Here is a 17306-nt window from a genome sequence, read left to right as displayed (position 1 = left end):
AATCATCTTGATAAAATTCAAGCACCCTCCATGTTGCAACTGAGAAAACAGGAAATGGATCAGTCTTAATAAATTATTCAGACCTCTCATTACTTAAACATTCTCCTGCTGTCATATGGAACTGTAGCTATGACCAACTCTCAGGCTGTTTTTAGTGAGTAGGAGGGTGGAAATGAGAATCATTAGCGAGGGTTTTTGTGGCTTCTACCAGCCCTAATTATGGTGTTGAGAATAATCTGACAGATAACTCCGTTTCCTCACCGTCAGTGGCCAAAGCATCCCTCAACACAAGGCCCATCGCGGGGCGAGCAGATTTCAGTTGAACACATGAAGTAGACCTGAGAGGGAGGAACAAGTAAAGCAGCCATTTATGCAGTGTCGAGTGTGAAGTGTACTATGACAACAGCTGCAGGGTACTGGCTGAAATCTGTAGCTTATGAAATGGTCTCTTCACAGGTCTCATCATAAATCATGTCAAGTATTAGATCTAAATAAAAAGTAGATATAGGCCTGTTTCCAGACGGACCTCTAGTCGAGACCCCGCAGACTAGAGAGGACATCAATCAAAAAGATAATAAAAACAATAAAAGCATATAAACAAAGTATTTCCAAAACATTACTGATTAACCTCAAATGTCTCTGCCCAGCCTTACCTCTTCATCCATGTCCTGGAACTCACCATCAGGCAGGAACTGGAAGGTGCTGATGGTGAAGCGGCGTGTCTGACTCTGAGGAGAAGGTGCTGGTTTAGGGTAAGCCAGCACCGTCTTTGGTGGTTCCGGATCCAAGGGGTTTGGACACCTACAGAGTAATATCAAATTCACGAGCCACATTCATGTGTGCACAGAACAATGGCAGTTTAAGTGCCATCTGCAGCCACCTCTTCAGTTTGTGTGTTGTGCTCACACAGTGGATGTTCTGACATACCCGTTGTAAAGAAGCACCCACACAGCTTTTCCAGAGCGAGGGTAGGCAACACAGAAGTGCACCAGCAGCACCAAACTGGGATCTGGGGAGTTGAGGAGCCGCACTTCAAGATGGAGAGGTTTCCCCAGCAACATGTGCAGAGGCTGGTGATACTGTGGGTAGTAGCTATTGTAGTGCGCATCTAATGCAGTTGGGTGTATCAGAAGAGAAAAAACAGTTTTGTTAAATTACATTTTACATAATCAAAAACTATATACATTTTTTTTTTTTTTAAAGTGCTTAATAATCAGATACTGATAGAGAATTTGGCCTTTATTAGGTTTGTTAGCCTGACTTCCCAACCAGCAAAACTTTGGTGTCTCAGAAACAAATGTAAATTTGATTTAACTTAATTCCTTAGATATTGAGAAAAAAAAAAAAAAAAAAAAGAAGATCATCTACCTTTGGCAATCCTGAGCTGGACTCCAAACACACCTTGAGTGTGAATTTCTGGACCCAAGGTGGGCGTTTTAACCACATAGCTCACACTCAGAGACGTTCCTGGCACATACCTGCACTCCACCAGCAGCCTGAAAATGACAGGAGACTGAAAGCACAACAATACAAAAAACTACAGCGACTTTAGAATTTAGTTCATTGTCATTTCTGCCCTCATTTGTTGTCTGAATGTAAAAACAGAGCTCGACTTGCAACAGAGTTGCCTCCATCATTCCTTTCACTTCAGCTCCCACTCATTGTTTAAATGAACCAAACATCTACATCCAATACTCCCTCAGTGTGCACTGGAATTAGTTCAGGGGAAGCATCTGCTGTGAGCAGCTTCATTCAGAGTTCACATTTGTTTTGCCAGCAGTGTTCATGTTTCACTGAACAGACATTTGTGACCGTTTGAAGATTCCAACACTTTTTACCTGTGAATTTGTACCCATTATTTCAACAGACACTACAGTCTCACTCACAGCAGTTCCTGTCATTAACCTCTATTTTGGTTTGTCAGAACATGTAGAGAGCATAAAAAAAAAGAAGCTTTCTGCAGCAAATAAACTTCATTGTGATGAGCACAACACAGCATATCTAAAACAAAAACCTACACAGCAAAAACAGAACCGCAGACTAAAGCTAGGAATGTGCAATTCAAGGACCAAAGAGGGAACACCCACATCAGTTCCAACAGAGGCTGATCATCTCTGGCAGCTCTGATGGAGCTGTGACACAGTGCAGGCGCTTGCTGTGAACACTGTGGGTAACTTAACAGGCAGGAACATGAGCTGACCTGACAGGAGAATCCCTTGTGATGATGCCATAGTTGAGGCCGACTGTTTGTATCACGTTGGTAATCTCCACCATATAAACAACAGTCTTCGACACCACCTGTTAAGACAGAAGTAGAAATGCAATTCTGTATGTAGACACGACCAAATACAAGACTTTGTTTGTTTACAGGGGTTAAAACAGGAGATATTCTATAGGTTTCTGAGGATCATGACAAACAAGTATCTGAAGAACCGAAGAGTCAGTGATTAATAGAGCGTCAGTCAAACGAGTTTACTGTGCCGCTTTGGTCCAGAAAGAGCTTGTTTGTCACGCCATGTTATTTTTCATTTAGAATCCCCAAAATGCTCATCTAATCTTACTTGAAACAGACAAAGACCACATTTCCATTCACCCAAGGGGGGAAAAAAAAAAAGGGCAACGAATACGACGAATGAGCTTTCCTGGCAAATATGGACAGGGTCATCATCACCTTGGTAGAGACCACTCAACGCAGTAGAAATGCTTCATCAAAAGTTTAAGGTGATCACTCAAAACATCTCTGTACTGATTTGAAGTGATTGCTCCCTCCAAGTGAACCTAAACACTACCACAGCATAACACACCCCCTGGATTTCCTCAGCTTGTACAATCTGACTATGCCTCCGACTCTGCTGACCAGGCTTCATAGTCTGTGCACCACTGGACACTTAAATGCATATTCATCTTTTTAACAAGAAGTTAATGCACTGCTACCCTACAGTCATATGTCTACGTAGCAGATGATAGATTTTTCTTACCAATGGTGTGATGGCGCTCTGCATCAACAGTCTCAGTCACATTAGAAAGAGCTGCTCTTCTGATTTTCCCAATATAAATCACAATAACACATAAATAACATAATTTATGATCAGGAATGTATCAGTCTTTCGCCATACAGGAAATAAATGCAAGATCTGTTCATTTGTCTTGTGATTTAAGACAAACAAGGAATTCATTATCCTTAAATCAACTGAATCAGACAGCCCAGAGGATCCAAACATGTTGTTCTTCAGTGTTTCCCACAGATGTGAAGGCAATGTGTGGTGGTGGTGGGCCGGGGGGGGGGGGGGGTAAAAAAATTCTTCAAAATAATTCCTTCGTTAATAATTGGTCACACAGAACTTTATTGTATTAACCCATAAGAACCCAGACCCATTTCTACTTAAATTAAAATTAAGGGGGTTATAACACAGACTAAACAGACCACATAGAACCCATTTCAGAATTTTTATCCAAAATACCACCCCCCACTGTCAGAGATCTGTAATGTGACATATATGTCACATTGGGAGTTAAGAACCTGGATAATTTCTCCATCAAGGAAAATTATGGGGGACGTAAGGATGTGTGACACCTGGGTGGGTGACACAGGTGCGGCTTATCTGCAGATTTTCACAACTTCATTGTAAACAAATTAATAACATAGCTAATTACACTGGTCGGACTGTTCAGCTCTGTTTCAGACTGATACCTCCGGTTCAGGCTGGTCCTCATCAACACGCACGTCTCTTTTTCAATCGCGGAAAATATTTTTCAATACTCATCTGGATTGAAGCAGCAAACATTCAGTGTAAGAGTTTAAAAAAACTACTTTATTTGATTCACAGCTGATAGTGTTTTGACCTCGACAACCCAACTACATTTTTTTTTTTTTAAACGACAAACTTGCGACTAGTTAACTTTATAAAGAAGGCGTAATCGCTTGTTTGCTATGGGTCGGGTCGGGACAACATTGTATTCAAAATATAAAATATTTTTATAGGACTTTTTAATGTGTGATTTTATAAAGGTGCACGTGATACCAACCTTTCGTGAATTTCGCCAGCAGTCTTCTTTCGGTTGAGCCAGAGCTATAGAGCTAATCTAAGCTAGTAAGCTTCCACGCTTCCAGGGAAGCACGGAGGGGAGGGGCTGTGTGTGTGTGTAGGCTATGCGAGAGAGACGCGAGGGACAGAGAGACGGAGGTAGAGCAGGGAAAGGAAATGCAGCTTAACGAATACGAGTATTTTTTAAATAGCGTTAAAAAAAAATAATAACGAAACGCAATATGTGGCGGCCGGTGTTTAATCTGTGGCGCACCGCCACGAATTAGTCTATGTGTGGGAAACACTGTGTTCTTACATTGTATATTGTCCTATTCAACTTCTCAGTATTTTGTGTCATGTTTTCATGACACAGGTAAATCTCACCACTCGGCGTGTCCCACAGCCATCCATTGGGATATTGAACAATGCATACTCAGAGGTCGCTTTCTGAGGTTTGCAGGTCGAGTTGTTGGCAGCAACTAGCAGACCAGGGGAAAGAGGGGGGTCTGTGAGGGAGGCGGGCACGTAGAAGATCATGCGGCGGTCAATAGTGCACTCTGGAGGGGGACACAAACACACACAAACAGATACACATCCACAATTATGAAAAGGTCAAATGAACAAAAGGTCAAATCTCAGGAGGCAATTGATAATGAGACCCAAGGTTTCTTTAAGCCTTTTCACATTCTGCGTCACTGCCAGCTCCAATCACGCTGTGCTGGCTCTGAATATGCTTCTTCACACATCCAGCAGCTGTAGTTCTTACATTTCTGCACGCAAAACAGCTCAACTGTATTTAACTAAGTGGCGTAAAAATGCCAGTAGGGACATAGAGTGCTGCTCACCATCCATGGGGTAGTAGCAGGCAGGGGGGTGCTTGTCGAAGCAGCAGCCCATGGAGAGGCACTGTGTCTGGGATACAGAGCTGGATCCACAGGGGAGACGGTATTCGCTATGAAGGTTGCACTCTGAGGGGTAGCATGACAAATGTCAGAGCTACAGTTAATATAACTGAACTTGAGAAAACAGCCTTTGGCAAATTGAGCAGCCTTCCAGAGAAGTAAACAAACAAGCAAACACAAAAAAAAAAAAAAAGTATCTACCATTCTCAGACCTCGGAATCACAACTGGACAGGAAACATGAGCCTCCTTTCTTCCACTTTCTGTCATGTAGATGACGGTGATGACATAGTTGGCGCCCTTATGAGGAAAGCATCGATATAAGAGTTAAAGGTACAAAAAACCAAAAAGGTCATATGATTACTGTGAAATTTGGAGTCAATACTTGCCTGCACACTCATATGACAGTGTGAATGTAACTGGAGAATCAAATTGATTTTGCCATCTTTGCCAACATCTGCATAATACCCACAGTCTTTTGGGGCTTCAAGGAGGTTCACCTGGTTCCCCTTGATGTCTAATAAAATACAGATGTTCAATTTCAAAAAATTATTTTTGAAAGACTTGAAAGTACACAATCACAGCTTTTAAAACACAGAAAGAGAAATTCTTCTGTCAAAATGAAAACCCAAACTCACTTCTACCTCGCCCCGCTGCACATCAGTCGCTGAGCCATCTGGACTCATGCGGAACTGATAGCAACCATATGCACCTGGAACACATAAACCATCGCAGACCAGTAGAGACACACCTTTAACTGCTATTTCTGAAACGGGACCGGGGGGGAGCAGTACAGTCATCTGCTGGGAGAAGCAGAAGACTTTGGTCCTTGTGACAAACGGGCTGATCTCGTCTTTGGTGGTGCTTGGTGAGGGCGGAGAAATGGACGGGACGGCTGGTGCAGGAGTTTCAGCTACACTTTGATAAGGGCATCGCAGGTCCCAGGTCTTATTCTGCCAAATGGAGAGGTCCCAATACCTTATGGGTAAGGAAATGCTCGCTGGAGGCTAGCAAGGAAGAAAAATCAATACATAAGAACAACCAAGCATGTTTTTTTTTTTGCTACCACATTTAAAATAAAGTCTGAATTGAGCTCATCTCACAAAAACATTGCGTTCTCATCAGCATGGCTGCACAAACAGAAAAAAATAAATAATCAATCCACCCTGCACAGATGAAAGCTGCACAAATGCCTCTTATTCTTAATGGGATCCATCCTAAAAAGAAAAAGTGCTCGTCGGTGTTTTCTATGAACAAGGGAGACTTCTGGTGTAAAGTGCTGTAGTCCCACATCCAGCTGTACAAACTGCCAGCCCCAGCAGCCCAAAATAATTTGCTCTAAATGGTGTTGGACATTATATGCAAAGAGATTTTTAGCATCGCATCCAGAATTTTGTTTACTCGGAATAGCGGGAAAAAAAAAAAAAAAAAAAAAAAAAAAAAAAAAAAAAAAAAAAAAAAAAAAAAAAAAAATCAAATCACAACAAACTATAGAACTTAAACCAAAAGTCTAACAAATTAAATACCGGTACAATTCTGCACTTCTATGCATTTATTAAGTGCAGTTGTTGCAAGTTGCATTATTTAAATAAAGAGTTGCTTTGCATTTTCATCATGGGTACTGTCATAAGGATTAAAGTGAAGAGTGGTCCCGGCAGTCAGGAATGTAAACGTTTGCGTAACCACACACAAAAAGGCATAAATAAAGAATCTATGTAAACATGCACAGGCAGCGAACAGACAAGAGTCATGGGGAGCCTCACTTGTAACTGGCTGTGGCAGGCAGGCAGAGGAGAGAGGAGGATTACCCCATGGCCAGTAGTCCTCTGCAGCATGTACCCACAAAGCTGAGACACGCTGGACAGGAGCAGCCAGGTTTTTAGGTGGTCTGAAACAAACTGTGGTTGTTAGATCTTGGACAGCAGTATCAAAATCTACACATTTTAAAATTCTAAGTTATTCAGAAAGAGTGTCCTAGAGCAAGTTACCATATAAAGTGACTTAAAAAAAAAAAAATAATCCAAACTTCTGCTAATGGGACAGTTTCAATGAGCAGAAGATAAACTGATTTCTAGAGGGCATAATATTTCAAATGAAACAGCTTCAAAATGAAAATACTCAGCTATGACTAATGTGTAAGTTTTCCTCCATAAAAAGAGGAACAGCAATCTCTGAAAAGATGCTCAAGGGCACTCCTTCTAGAAACTTGAGAGACTCATCAGGCAAAGTCAACAAGTAAAAAAAACAAACAAAAAACAATCTGCCTCATCGCAGGATTTAAGACCTCAGAGGAAACAGAAAACCCTAGTCTCCAAAAAAAACTCTCCTTAAACAAAAATACACACAAAGAAAATCCCCACGAAATAAAACATTGAAACTTGAATTTGTTCACCAAATTGGCAATAAGCACAAATAATGCAATGCTTCCATGTCATCACCTAAAAAAACAACATATGCAAGTTGACTTTATGTAACTTTATATATTTTAAACATCATGTTTTTTTAAATGCATAGCTTGAATAAACTTTGAATTGCCTTGTGTATGAATTGTGCTCTATAAATAAAATTGCCTTGCCTATACTTCTAAAGACCGGCGCACACCTTTACGATTCATGTACGATTTTGTCGGCCCGATGACTTCGCATGGGAATCGTAAAGGTGTGCGGTAGCAGCCGACAGACGATTTTGTCGTTTCATCGGATCAAATCAAACATGTTTGATATTTCCTTGTGCTGAATACAATCGTATGTGTGTGCGGTCTCTGTTCCGATGTCATCGCGCAGGATTATTTAAACAGCCAATGGGAATAGCGCACTTAGTCACATTGGTCGACTACGACACAAACATGGCTGCCTCCAGTTTGAAAGTCACATGATTTGTGGCTTCCTATTTCGGTCATGTGATAACATTCGGTCAAAAAACTCGTAGGTTCGCAAGTGTGTGCAGTGGACGTGCGAGCGTGTCAAATACGGTCCGAATTGTTATGCCGATCACCCGACAAACGATGACATCGTAAAGGTGTGCGCCGGCCTTAAGGAAGGAAGAGAGGTTTTGTAGTTGCACAGGTACTCACCTCTGACCTGGATGGAATCTGGGTCGGCGAAAGGCAGCAAGACAACCAGCTTCCCCTTTAGACACTGGAGATAGGGAGTCTGTGGACCGAGCCAAGGAATGGTTGTGGAAGGAATTTTTGTCACTGGAGGTTGGATCTGCGGATAGCTGGGCAATGAGGGATAGGGTTGGTCGTAGTGTTGTGGGTGGAAAATATGATGATAAGGATAATCGCTACAAGAGGGGTCACTGGACGACAGGCACATGTCTTGAGGTGCCTCTGGTTTCTGAGGCTTCTCTCTGGCAGGTGGTAGATCTGTAGGCAGTGGAAAGTAAGAGGGACTTTGGACATACGACTGGCTGGAACTGCCACTGGTACTGGCTGTGGGATTACCGGCTGGAGCAGAAGGATGTGAAGCAGGGTGGAAAACTGGCCACTGAGGATAGTAAGGAAACTGTGGACTGGTTTGATGCTGTGGACCTGTAGGCTGTTTTAATGGAGAGGGAGAAGGGAGAGGAGCGGGTGCTTGGGTACCTGGTGTTGCTGTGGATGTGGGTTGATAAGGTGCCAGAGGATGGTACTCAGGGTGATAAGAACTTGGTGGAAGTTTGGGCTCTTTTTGTATTGTTGGAGTCAATGCTATGTAATGGTATGGAAGATGGGGGTTATATGGAGAAGGACCATTTGATAATTTATGAAATTGATGGGGAAAATGATCTCGCACTAAATAATTGTGAGGAGGAGGATACCGCAGGTGCCTGCTAAAAGCATAAGACGACATGCCAGGTCCTGAAGGGTACTGGAACCTCTGCTGCTGGGACTCTGGAGGGGTGCTAATGGTGGGCTGAAGTGGATGGGAGGACTGTGGGGCAGAAGGGTTGACCTGGGGCAGTTGGTGGTACTGGAGACCAGGGTATGGGTAGTAGGGATAGCCTGGAAGTTGGGCAGCCTGCTCCTGATTTTGAGTTTGAGATGGGGTAGAAAGGGGGGAAGTGGGTACAGTTCTGGCAGGATCAGTATTGAGGGGAAGCTGAAGGACACCAGGAGACGAAGGAGGATCCTGAGGCGGAGAGTGGGTGTGGGTAAACTGAGGAATGACTGGGCAGGAGAGAACATATTCTTGATGATCAAATACAAGCTTGAGTTGAGGACCATTCTGTCAAAAAAAAGAAAGAAAAAAAAGTTAGTGTTGTCACAAGCCACCTGCTACAACGACCCTTCTACATCAGACAACTTACATCAACAGTAATACAAGGAGCACTGTGGGAAATGATGAAGATATGGTCCTGAGGTTGTGAGTCAACCTGGAACGCACACAGTTCAGACACAAACGGGCTCAAAGTTCCATTCACTGTAAAACAGATAATAAACTACTGTCATTCTTATGAAGTCAATCGACGGTCAGTCACTCATCTTTAGCAGTCAGAGGGTTTTTTCTTCTTTTTTTATTTTTAAATGAAACGTTAAAGCGGACTATAAGGAGAAAAAAAAAAAAAAGAAACATTCGTTCGTTCAGAACATCATTTAAGTAGCTGAAGTTACTGCATACCCAGCAGGTCTCCCTATACTAAAATATACTTGTTAACAGCAACAGTTCTTAACATTACCATCTAAAAAGGTTTAAAAAAACAAAAACAACACAGGACTGGACCAACAGTGAAGCTCAGTTTATGGAGTTAAAATCTAAAGGAGGAATGACTGACTTTTAACTGGAATTTAATCCTGTATGTAGCTCCTTAATCCCCCGTGAACTACAGAAGTAGAGGTCCACAAAGCTGCTGCTACCAGTCTCACTCGGGTTTATTGTCGCCTTGAACCATTACTTCATTTGTGTTGTGGGTAGGAAACAGCATGGGTAGAGCTTCATACGGTGGCCCTGAAGTGCAAATCACAATGGCAAGAGAGAAACCTCCATATAAGGTTTAATAACATCTTGTCAATACCTTTTTGTTAACGTCGAGAGAAAGCAGCATGATGTAAGACCGGATATTCGCATCAAAATATTCTTTAATAGCAGCATGTACGTTGTCACTAGCAGCGCTCATATTTTGAAAACATGTAAACCATAGTCCTTCCGGTTCAAAGGACGGACCACCACCAGTCCAATCAGCGACGATTCATGTCGCCCGAGGGTACCTCCCTTTTCCGTTTTGGTTAATGTTGCGTTTTCTCTTTTGCCGTTGTGATTTGCACTTCAGGGTTAGATGTGCCTTCTTATTCTCCAGATTTCTTGTTTTAGTTACACGACCTCGTTCTTTTGGTCACCACCCAGCTGGACTAGAAAATTGAAACATTAACCCAATGATGTAAAAATATACACGCCTCAGTCCATCTGAACTAAATCACATTTCAAGCCAACAATCTTCCAATCCCCAGAGCTTGAATAAGACCAGCTGGAATTCATTTTCTTTGTTCTTGAAAAAGTTTCACTTCTCTTCATAAAGGCCTCTTCAGTTCTAAACTATTGACAACAATCTTTCAAGTTCACAATTTCTTTTGGGAAATTACTCAAAAGAACCGTAATCGGACTAATTACAGGGAATGAGTTTAAAGTTCAGACATCAAATTTCTCTGAAAGAGCTTCACCTGGGAAAAACTATTTATTTACCAATATGCAAATAAATTATATAACAAAAGGGTAAATCTTCACCTGATTTTACCTGTTAACTCATGGAGAGGTTTACTGTATGTAGTGAACTCCTCGGAAACTCAGCAACAGCTCAATGCAAACAAATCTCCAGTTTAAAGAACTGTGTCGGAGCATTTGCTTCTTTTGTCATGCAAAAAGCTAAATTCCCCACCGACAGCATTTATACCAACTGTAGCCGATTCATTTGTCAAAACAAAGTCTTAAAGCCCTCTTTGTGGTGTGAGAAATTCATATCTGGTGGACAAAATATCTGGTTTTCCTCATTTTGCAAGAATGAAAGTACAACTACTTTCATTCAAAAAAATTATTTGGATGATCCAGCTCTGAAAAATAGGCATATAAACTTATAGAATTTACCTTATGAATGAATAAAGCTTTTCTTTTCAGTTCATAACAGGCACTGAAATTAAAACTTTTAATTGTAACATTGTCAACTTCAAACTATCTCTGAGCAAATAACCCGCAGGCCATCAACAGTGGCTATAGGATTTGAACTAAACTCATGACCTTTTTGTATGTAAAAATGTAATTATTCAGGAAATGCACACTGCAGCTCCTGTGGAATGTGTTACATGTCAGAATTAGGTGCAGCGCATACAGCCAAAAGCGCAGATGCTGAGCCATCAGTGAAGCCGACATACCGAGGACTCCCAGCACTGGTACACCCTGCTTCTGAACACGTATCTGCACCGCCATGCCGTCGGGGGAGCAGAAGACTGAAGGAGAAGACGGGGGCGACAAAGGAGAAGCTGCGGCCATTATCGGGCAGGACATCTTCAAAAGGCTGCCCAACCACAGCATATGCAGCACATAATTGCCATTCTGACAGAGAAAAAAAAAATTAAACAAGTTGGTTACAAATGGGCACAGGTGTGACATAAAGGAGTGAAATGATAGCAAAGATGCTGCTGGTACCTCTTGGGTTATGAAGCAGCCATCATATGGCACTATCATCTCCAGGTTACTCCATGTTGCCTTCACGGAGTAACCACAGTATTGAGGTAACTGGAAAACAGAGATGGGAGAGGCTCCCTCTGTCGAGACAAAATGTTGGTTAAATCACCAAAAACGTGAGGATTTGACTCGTTCGGATTACAAATCGTATTTAGCATTCTGGCAAGAGGTGAAAGAATACAAGATTCAGAATTTTTTCTGCAAGAAGAGCCGATCTCCAATTTGCACACTGCATTTGTGGGTGTTGAACTACACCCTAACATTACCAGTCCCAAACACCAATTCCACTTCAAAGAGAGGCATCCGATAAGCTTACCTCTGTCCACCAACAGGTATGACAATCCTTGGCCAGAAGCAGTGAAGGTCATGTCATTCTTATCGCACTTCACCAAAGGGTGCATAGCCTCCAACGCAGAGAAACGTGGACCAGGGTCAGATGATAGGGCCACAACCTTCCTCTGAACTTCAGGAAAACCTAGAGGAGAAAAGAACAATGTGAACATCGACTGCTCTAGGTCTATCACCTGAGGGAACTTATATATATATATTAATTATACAGAATGCAACTGGACCACCAAACCAGTTCGGTTCAGATTTTACTTCAGTCATATTTCAACTTTCAAATGCAATAAACGTTCATGCAACATGATTCCAGACAATTTATGAGGAAAAAACAACAACAACAACAACAAAAAAACACATTAGCACTAAACAGTTCAAGAAGATTACATGTCAACACCTGTGAAAAACCAACAAACAAAACAAGATGGAGTCGGTAGCGTTCCCCCTGTTAACCTGTAAAATCCGCTTGATACCCATCTTCAGGGGCTGGAGCCGAGGACCCTCGGTCCACGCTCACATTACCAATGACCCAAAGCGTAGAGTTGATGCCAGCTTTCAGGTTTAATTCGCTGATATGTAGGAGTTGCTCTCTGGGGTTGGAAGCGGAGTCTGGCCGAAGCTGGAGGGGACGTAACTGAGTGCATTTGCGTGTAGAGGGGCAAGAAACCTGTTCAACCGAGCGCTGCTGGCCCTGCGGTCGGTGCTTCTCTTGGTCAGCTCTTGCCCGAAAAGTCGACGCAGACTCTTGGATTCGGTACGAAGTCGAGTCACCCGACCGCGGTCTTACACTTTTTGAACTACAAACGTGAAATGAGTGAAAATGAGCGGTTGTCACTAATAAAAATAAACGCATGGCTGTTTTAACGATGGAAGACATCGCTGTTTGGTTGTCGCCTCTTCGCTACCACGCGCATAAAGGGGTCCACCTGCACTTGAGGCTATTAATGAAGAGCCATTAAGAATGAGCCAATTAAAAAGCAGCAAGTGGCCAAATGGAGGGAAACGAAAGGGGAACAAAAATGGGAAATTTGAGAAATACAGTGCCGACATTCGTCTGTCTACATTTTCAGTTTTATCAGTGGTCATGTCGCTCCCTGGCAGTCTACAGGTAGGGTGAAATGTAGCCATGAAGCAACTTAATTATAAAATGGAAGTAGGCTACATCTCGAGTTTTCCTAGAACTTTTAACTTCTATAGCAGTTAGTTTGAACACTTTTATCATTTAGGTGCTCAGCGGAAAAAAAAAAAAAAAAGAAAGCAGCACCTAAATGCTTGTTTCATAGCCGTTTGATATATATTTTTAAAATGTAAGATACCAACCAGTTCGTTTCAAATAAGATGCAGCATCTTTTCCTTGAATACTGTTTGAGGTGTTTGTTGACCGAGATAAAGCAACGTGATGGTGGATCACTGTAAAACAAAAACAAGTTGTCATGAGAGAAAAGCAGATAAAAACAGAACACACTGAGAGTTCTAATCAAACGGATATGGAAACATTTAGCTCCAGTGAATATCAATGAATGACGTCTGACGAGAGATGTTTGTTAAATAATTTATTTATTTTTTATTTTTTTAAAAACCATTTTGATTGCATAGCTATTACTTTGGGTGCTTTTCTACTCTTAGTAGTTTTACTTGAAAGAAAGCCTCAGAATCTTTCTTCCATCATCAAATGACGTCATTTTAGTCAATTTAAATATTAATGGCATTTGACATGTATGCAGAAGAAGTTAATTAGGTGATCAGCTGAATGTGTGAATGGTTGCTGGTCATTTTTCTGTAGCTCCACAAACTTCAAAAGCTATCCTGTTTGGACCTGGACGCTTTCTTTTTGACTTTGCTTTATTTTCCATAAGTGGACATCAGTGTAATCTTTCACCATTTTACTCAAAGGGGAATTCCACGTATACTTTTGAGAAAAATATTTCTTTTATCCTGCAAGTCCGATGAGTATCCTTAGGAAGAAGCTGGAAAAAAACACTGATTTGCCGTAGATTATACTTTGGATCTCAAACATTTTGGCCAGATGTTGCAGTTATAGACCACTGTTTAGTTTGTGAGACAAGACGGTGACGGATGAAAGGACAATCAGAAGGAGAGACAGGATAGTGTTTCTTGGTTATTGTGTTTTTAGGGTCCCTGGTGCTATTAATCTGAGAACCTCTTGAACCAAAGTCCTGCACAGCCATCTGTGGTAATAGATTTCTTCTTATTGTAATGTCAGGTAGTTTTTTAAAGGGAAAGAGCTCTCTTTTAAAAGGGTGCAAACAAAAATGAAGCGTACACAGTTGATTGTTTTTTCCTAGAGCTCAGTCATCAGACAAAGAGGTCATTTCTGAATCGGTCTGACACCCAGGGGCCCCAATAGCGCTGCAGTCGGGGTCACGCTCGCTTTAAACCGAGATGCAGATCAGTCCCAACAGACTGAGACACACCTTTTATGGCCCAAAGACCAGGTGAAAAATCCCACCCACCTGCCCCCTTCACTGATGGTGAATTTCCCTTTCGTCATTTTAGAATCACCAGTTAACCTAATCTAAGATGGGAGGAAACCAGAGTATCCAGAGAGAACCGACGCATGCACACGGCGGACATGCAAACTCCACACAGAACAGCCGAGGCAGGATTTGAACCAGTTGCCATCAATCGTCAGTTCCAGATGGCTGTGAGGTGGCCAGTTGAACAGGAAGGGTGTTATCCATTGACGTTTTGTCACACCGCATTTAAATCAACGAGAAGGGGAGGGGGGGACAGAAGCATGTATCCTTGAAAAAATGTAAAAACATAGAAGAGAGCACAGTGTGTAGTGGGAAGGCTCTCTCACTCAGTCTTGTGTGCTACATTTTGTTAGCTCAGTAGGAATCAAGCAGAGCTGGGAACTCAGGAGTGAGGTCCACATTGGCAGATATTTCATCTGTAAAGATACGTGGTGTATGCAGTATATTGGGGTTTTTTTATGCTTCGGCCGGAGGAAAAAGTAATCCTTTTTATAACTGTTAACATGATAATCATGTGTTGTGCTCTGATTTTTAAAAATATATATATTTCCCCCTTTTTTTGGTAAACTGTCATTTTCCGTCATTTTCAGACACTTGTAAGGCCAAATGATGGATAGATTCATCACAGAGATCACTGATGAAAATGAATCAATAATCAGAGTAATCTTTATTCGCAGCCCCATTTTCAAAAGGCTGGGGTTCTAATTTTGAAAGTCCAAGCACAGCACTGGAAGCTAGACCCAAAGTAGTCAGCATTTATTCCTAAAAGATGTGACCATTTTAAATCGGGTCCTGTATAATGTTTCTCCTCTGGACACCCGCTGGAAAATGGATATTAGACTGTGCGTTCCGCAGAGGCCCCTCATGTTGTGACTGGAATAGAAAACTCCACAGACACACTAGTGACACACAAGGGGAGCCAGCGCTGCTCAGCATCCACTCACTATTCACTGTGATATGAGAAACCATCAGGGGTCAGGCGTAATGGCTTTGAATTTCTGCCAGGAGAAAACGCCTCCTCCAGTTCCCACACCCTCTGACAATAACGCAGCTCTCAAATGATTTTCATCTCAGCGCCACTTCAATAAAAACAGAGACTTACACTAATTGCTCTATCAGCACCCAGTCAGCATTGCTCAGTCACACGGAGTTCGTCGGAAAGGTATTCACACCGTAGGAAACATTTGTGTTCAGTGATCTACAGGGCGCACCGTAGACTTTTTATTAATGATTATTTTCATTGACAATCTGGCAATCATTGTCTTGCCAGTTAATCTAATCACTTAATGGAATTGTGAACAAAATTTCAAATTGAAACAACATCGGCAACAATAAGGTGATACAGTACTCGAATTGCTACGTTTGATTTGATTACCAGCCCTAACTATTAGAAATTCAGACTACTGTCATCAGTTTATATGTGTGTGTGTGTGTGTGTGTGTGTATATATATATATATATATATATATATATATATATATATATATATATATGAGAGAGAGAGAGAACGAACCTGAAAGCAGCAATTCACAATCCAGTGGGTGACGTTAAAACGTCTCCCATGTTCTTTTATTCACAATCTAGGGTTGAAATGTAACATTGAATTGCTGCACTCAAAGAGGATTAAACCACATTTTGAAACCAAAACCAAATATTAAACCTCTGGGAAGTAAAACGTCCATTTTAATCCCGATTTGGACCAAATTCTCCAAGAGCCCCTGTAGAAATCTGCTTACACGGCCCACATTTGCCAGCACAGACGTGAAGAAGATACGGAAGTCACCAAGGTGCACAAACACAAATGTATTCATAAAGGATGAAAACAATGGCGCCTTCCAGCAATTCCAAAATGGGCGGGAGGTATGAGATGCAAGGACAGAGGGATTATACCCATTGTCAGTAGCTTAATACATTTTTTCCCCTGCTACTACCTTTTTAATGGGGACAAAATGTCAGAAATTAGGTCTAGGGTGGAGGGATACCTATGGACTGATTTAAGACCTCCTTCAAATCAAGATACCTCTTGGACATCATGCACAGTCCTACAAACTCAGAGGCTGAGGGTGACCTGGTCAAAAGAGTCAAAGAATTTATGAGACATCAGGCATGTTCATTCAACCACAAATCAACCCGAATGCTAAAGATTCTGTGTGCCAGTAACCCAGGTTTACTTTAGGTTAGTTCCAAGGAGAGGTTGCTGACAAAGGTGAGCGGGTGTTGGTCTTGGAGTCAAGTGTGCCAGGAGTTGACTCGGTGGCACTTAAAGAGCACAGATTCTGTGCATTACAGTCTCTCCCTCCTCCTCTCTTTCATGATTGGCGGGATTGTTGTTAAGCTGAAGAGTTCTGCTGAACATTCACAAGCTGCGAGTTCATCTGTGATGCTGTCGTACAAGAAAATGCAAGAAGCTTCCCACAAAGGAGGAGAGTTTGACTCGTGTCTGATCTTGTGATCAACTGTTGCTACAATGCCAGCCATCAGCTCGGCCTGCTGTCGAGCGTTAAAGCATTGGGTGACTGAGAATCTTGTCTTGTGCCCAGCGCCTTGAGCTATGTGCCTTTATGGAGCATGAGCGCAAGATCAATGCATGACTGACCAACCTTTGTTCACTACTGAATATGTCTTTAACATCACGTTGGTTAGATTTAGGCAATAACATTACTTGTTTGGGGTTAGAAAACAGTTATGGTAAGGCTACATATATTCTTTTTACAATGCAAAAGTCACCCATATGGATGCTATTCACATATTCGGTTAATATTCCTTGAATGCAGTTCTAGGTACACTGACATGCATGTACAGATGACCCACGGGCATGTTTTGGGGAGGACAATCTCTTACATCCTCTTAAGTTAGACACGAGCTGTGCCGACTGGGTATTTAGTC

The 17306-nt window shown here is 41.9% G+C and overlaps 1 protein-coding gene across 1 annotated transcript; it reads right to left on the bottom strand.

Annotated features, from left to right (window-relative positions):
• Positions 1 to 263: 263 nt before the first annotated feature.
• LOC142378112 (uncharacterized) lies at positions 264 to 16451 on the bottom strand. The gene is made up of 17 exons (XM_075462341.1): positions 16403 to 16451; positions 11898 to 12056; positions 11543 to 11661; positions 11269 to 11449; positions 8761 to 9075; positions 7999 to 8292; positions 6689 to 6813; positions 5720 to 5878; positions 5564 to 5617; positions 5129 to 5225; positions 4871 to 4993; positions 4410 to 4582; positions 2201 to 2298; positions 1369 to 1496; positions 928 to 1108; positions 654 to 801; positions 264 to 338 (listed from the first exon to the last, which is right to left on the bottom strand). Exons 1-17 carry the CDS (start codon positions 16449 to 16451, stop codon positions 264 to 266), a joined length of 2478 nt encoding a protein of 825 aa, XP_075318456.1.
• Positions 16452 to 17306: the final 855 nt, after the last annotated feature.

This window comes from Odontesthes bonariensis, chromosome 4 (assembly GCF_027942865.1).
Source record: "Odontesthes bonariensis isolate fOdoBon6 chromosome 4, fOdoBon6.hap1, whole genome shotgun sequence".
In the NCBI taxonomy this organism is placed as follows: domain Eukaryota; kingdom Metazoa; phylum Chordata; class Actinopteri; order Atheriniformes; family Atherinopsidae; genus Odontesthes; species Odontesthes bonariensis.
This window is presented reverse-complemented; position numbering and strand designations above follow the sequence as displayed.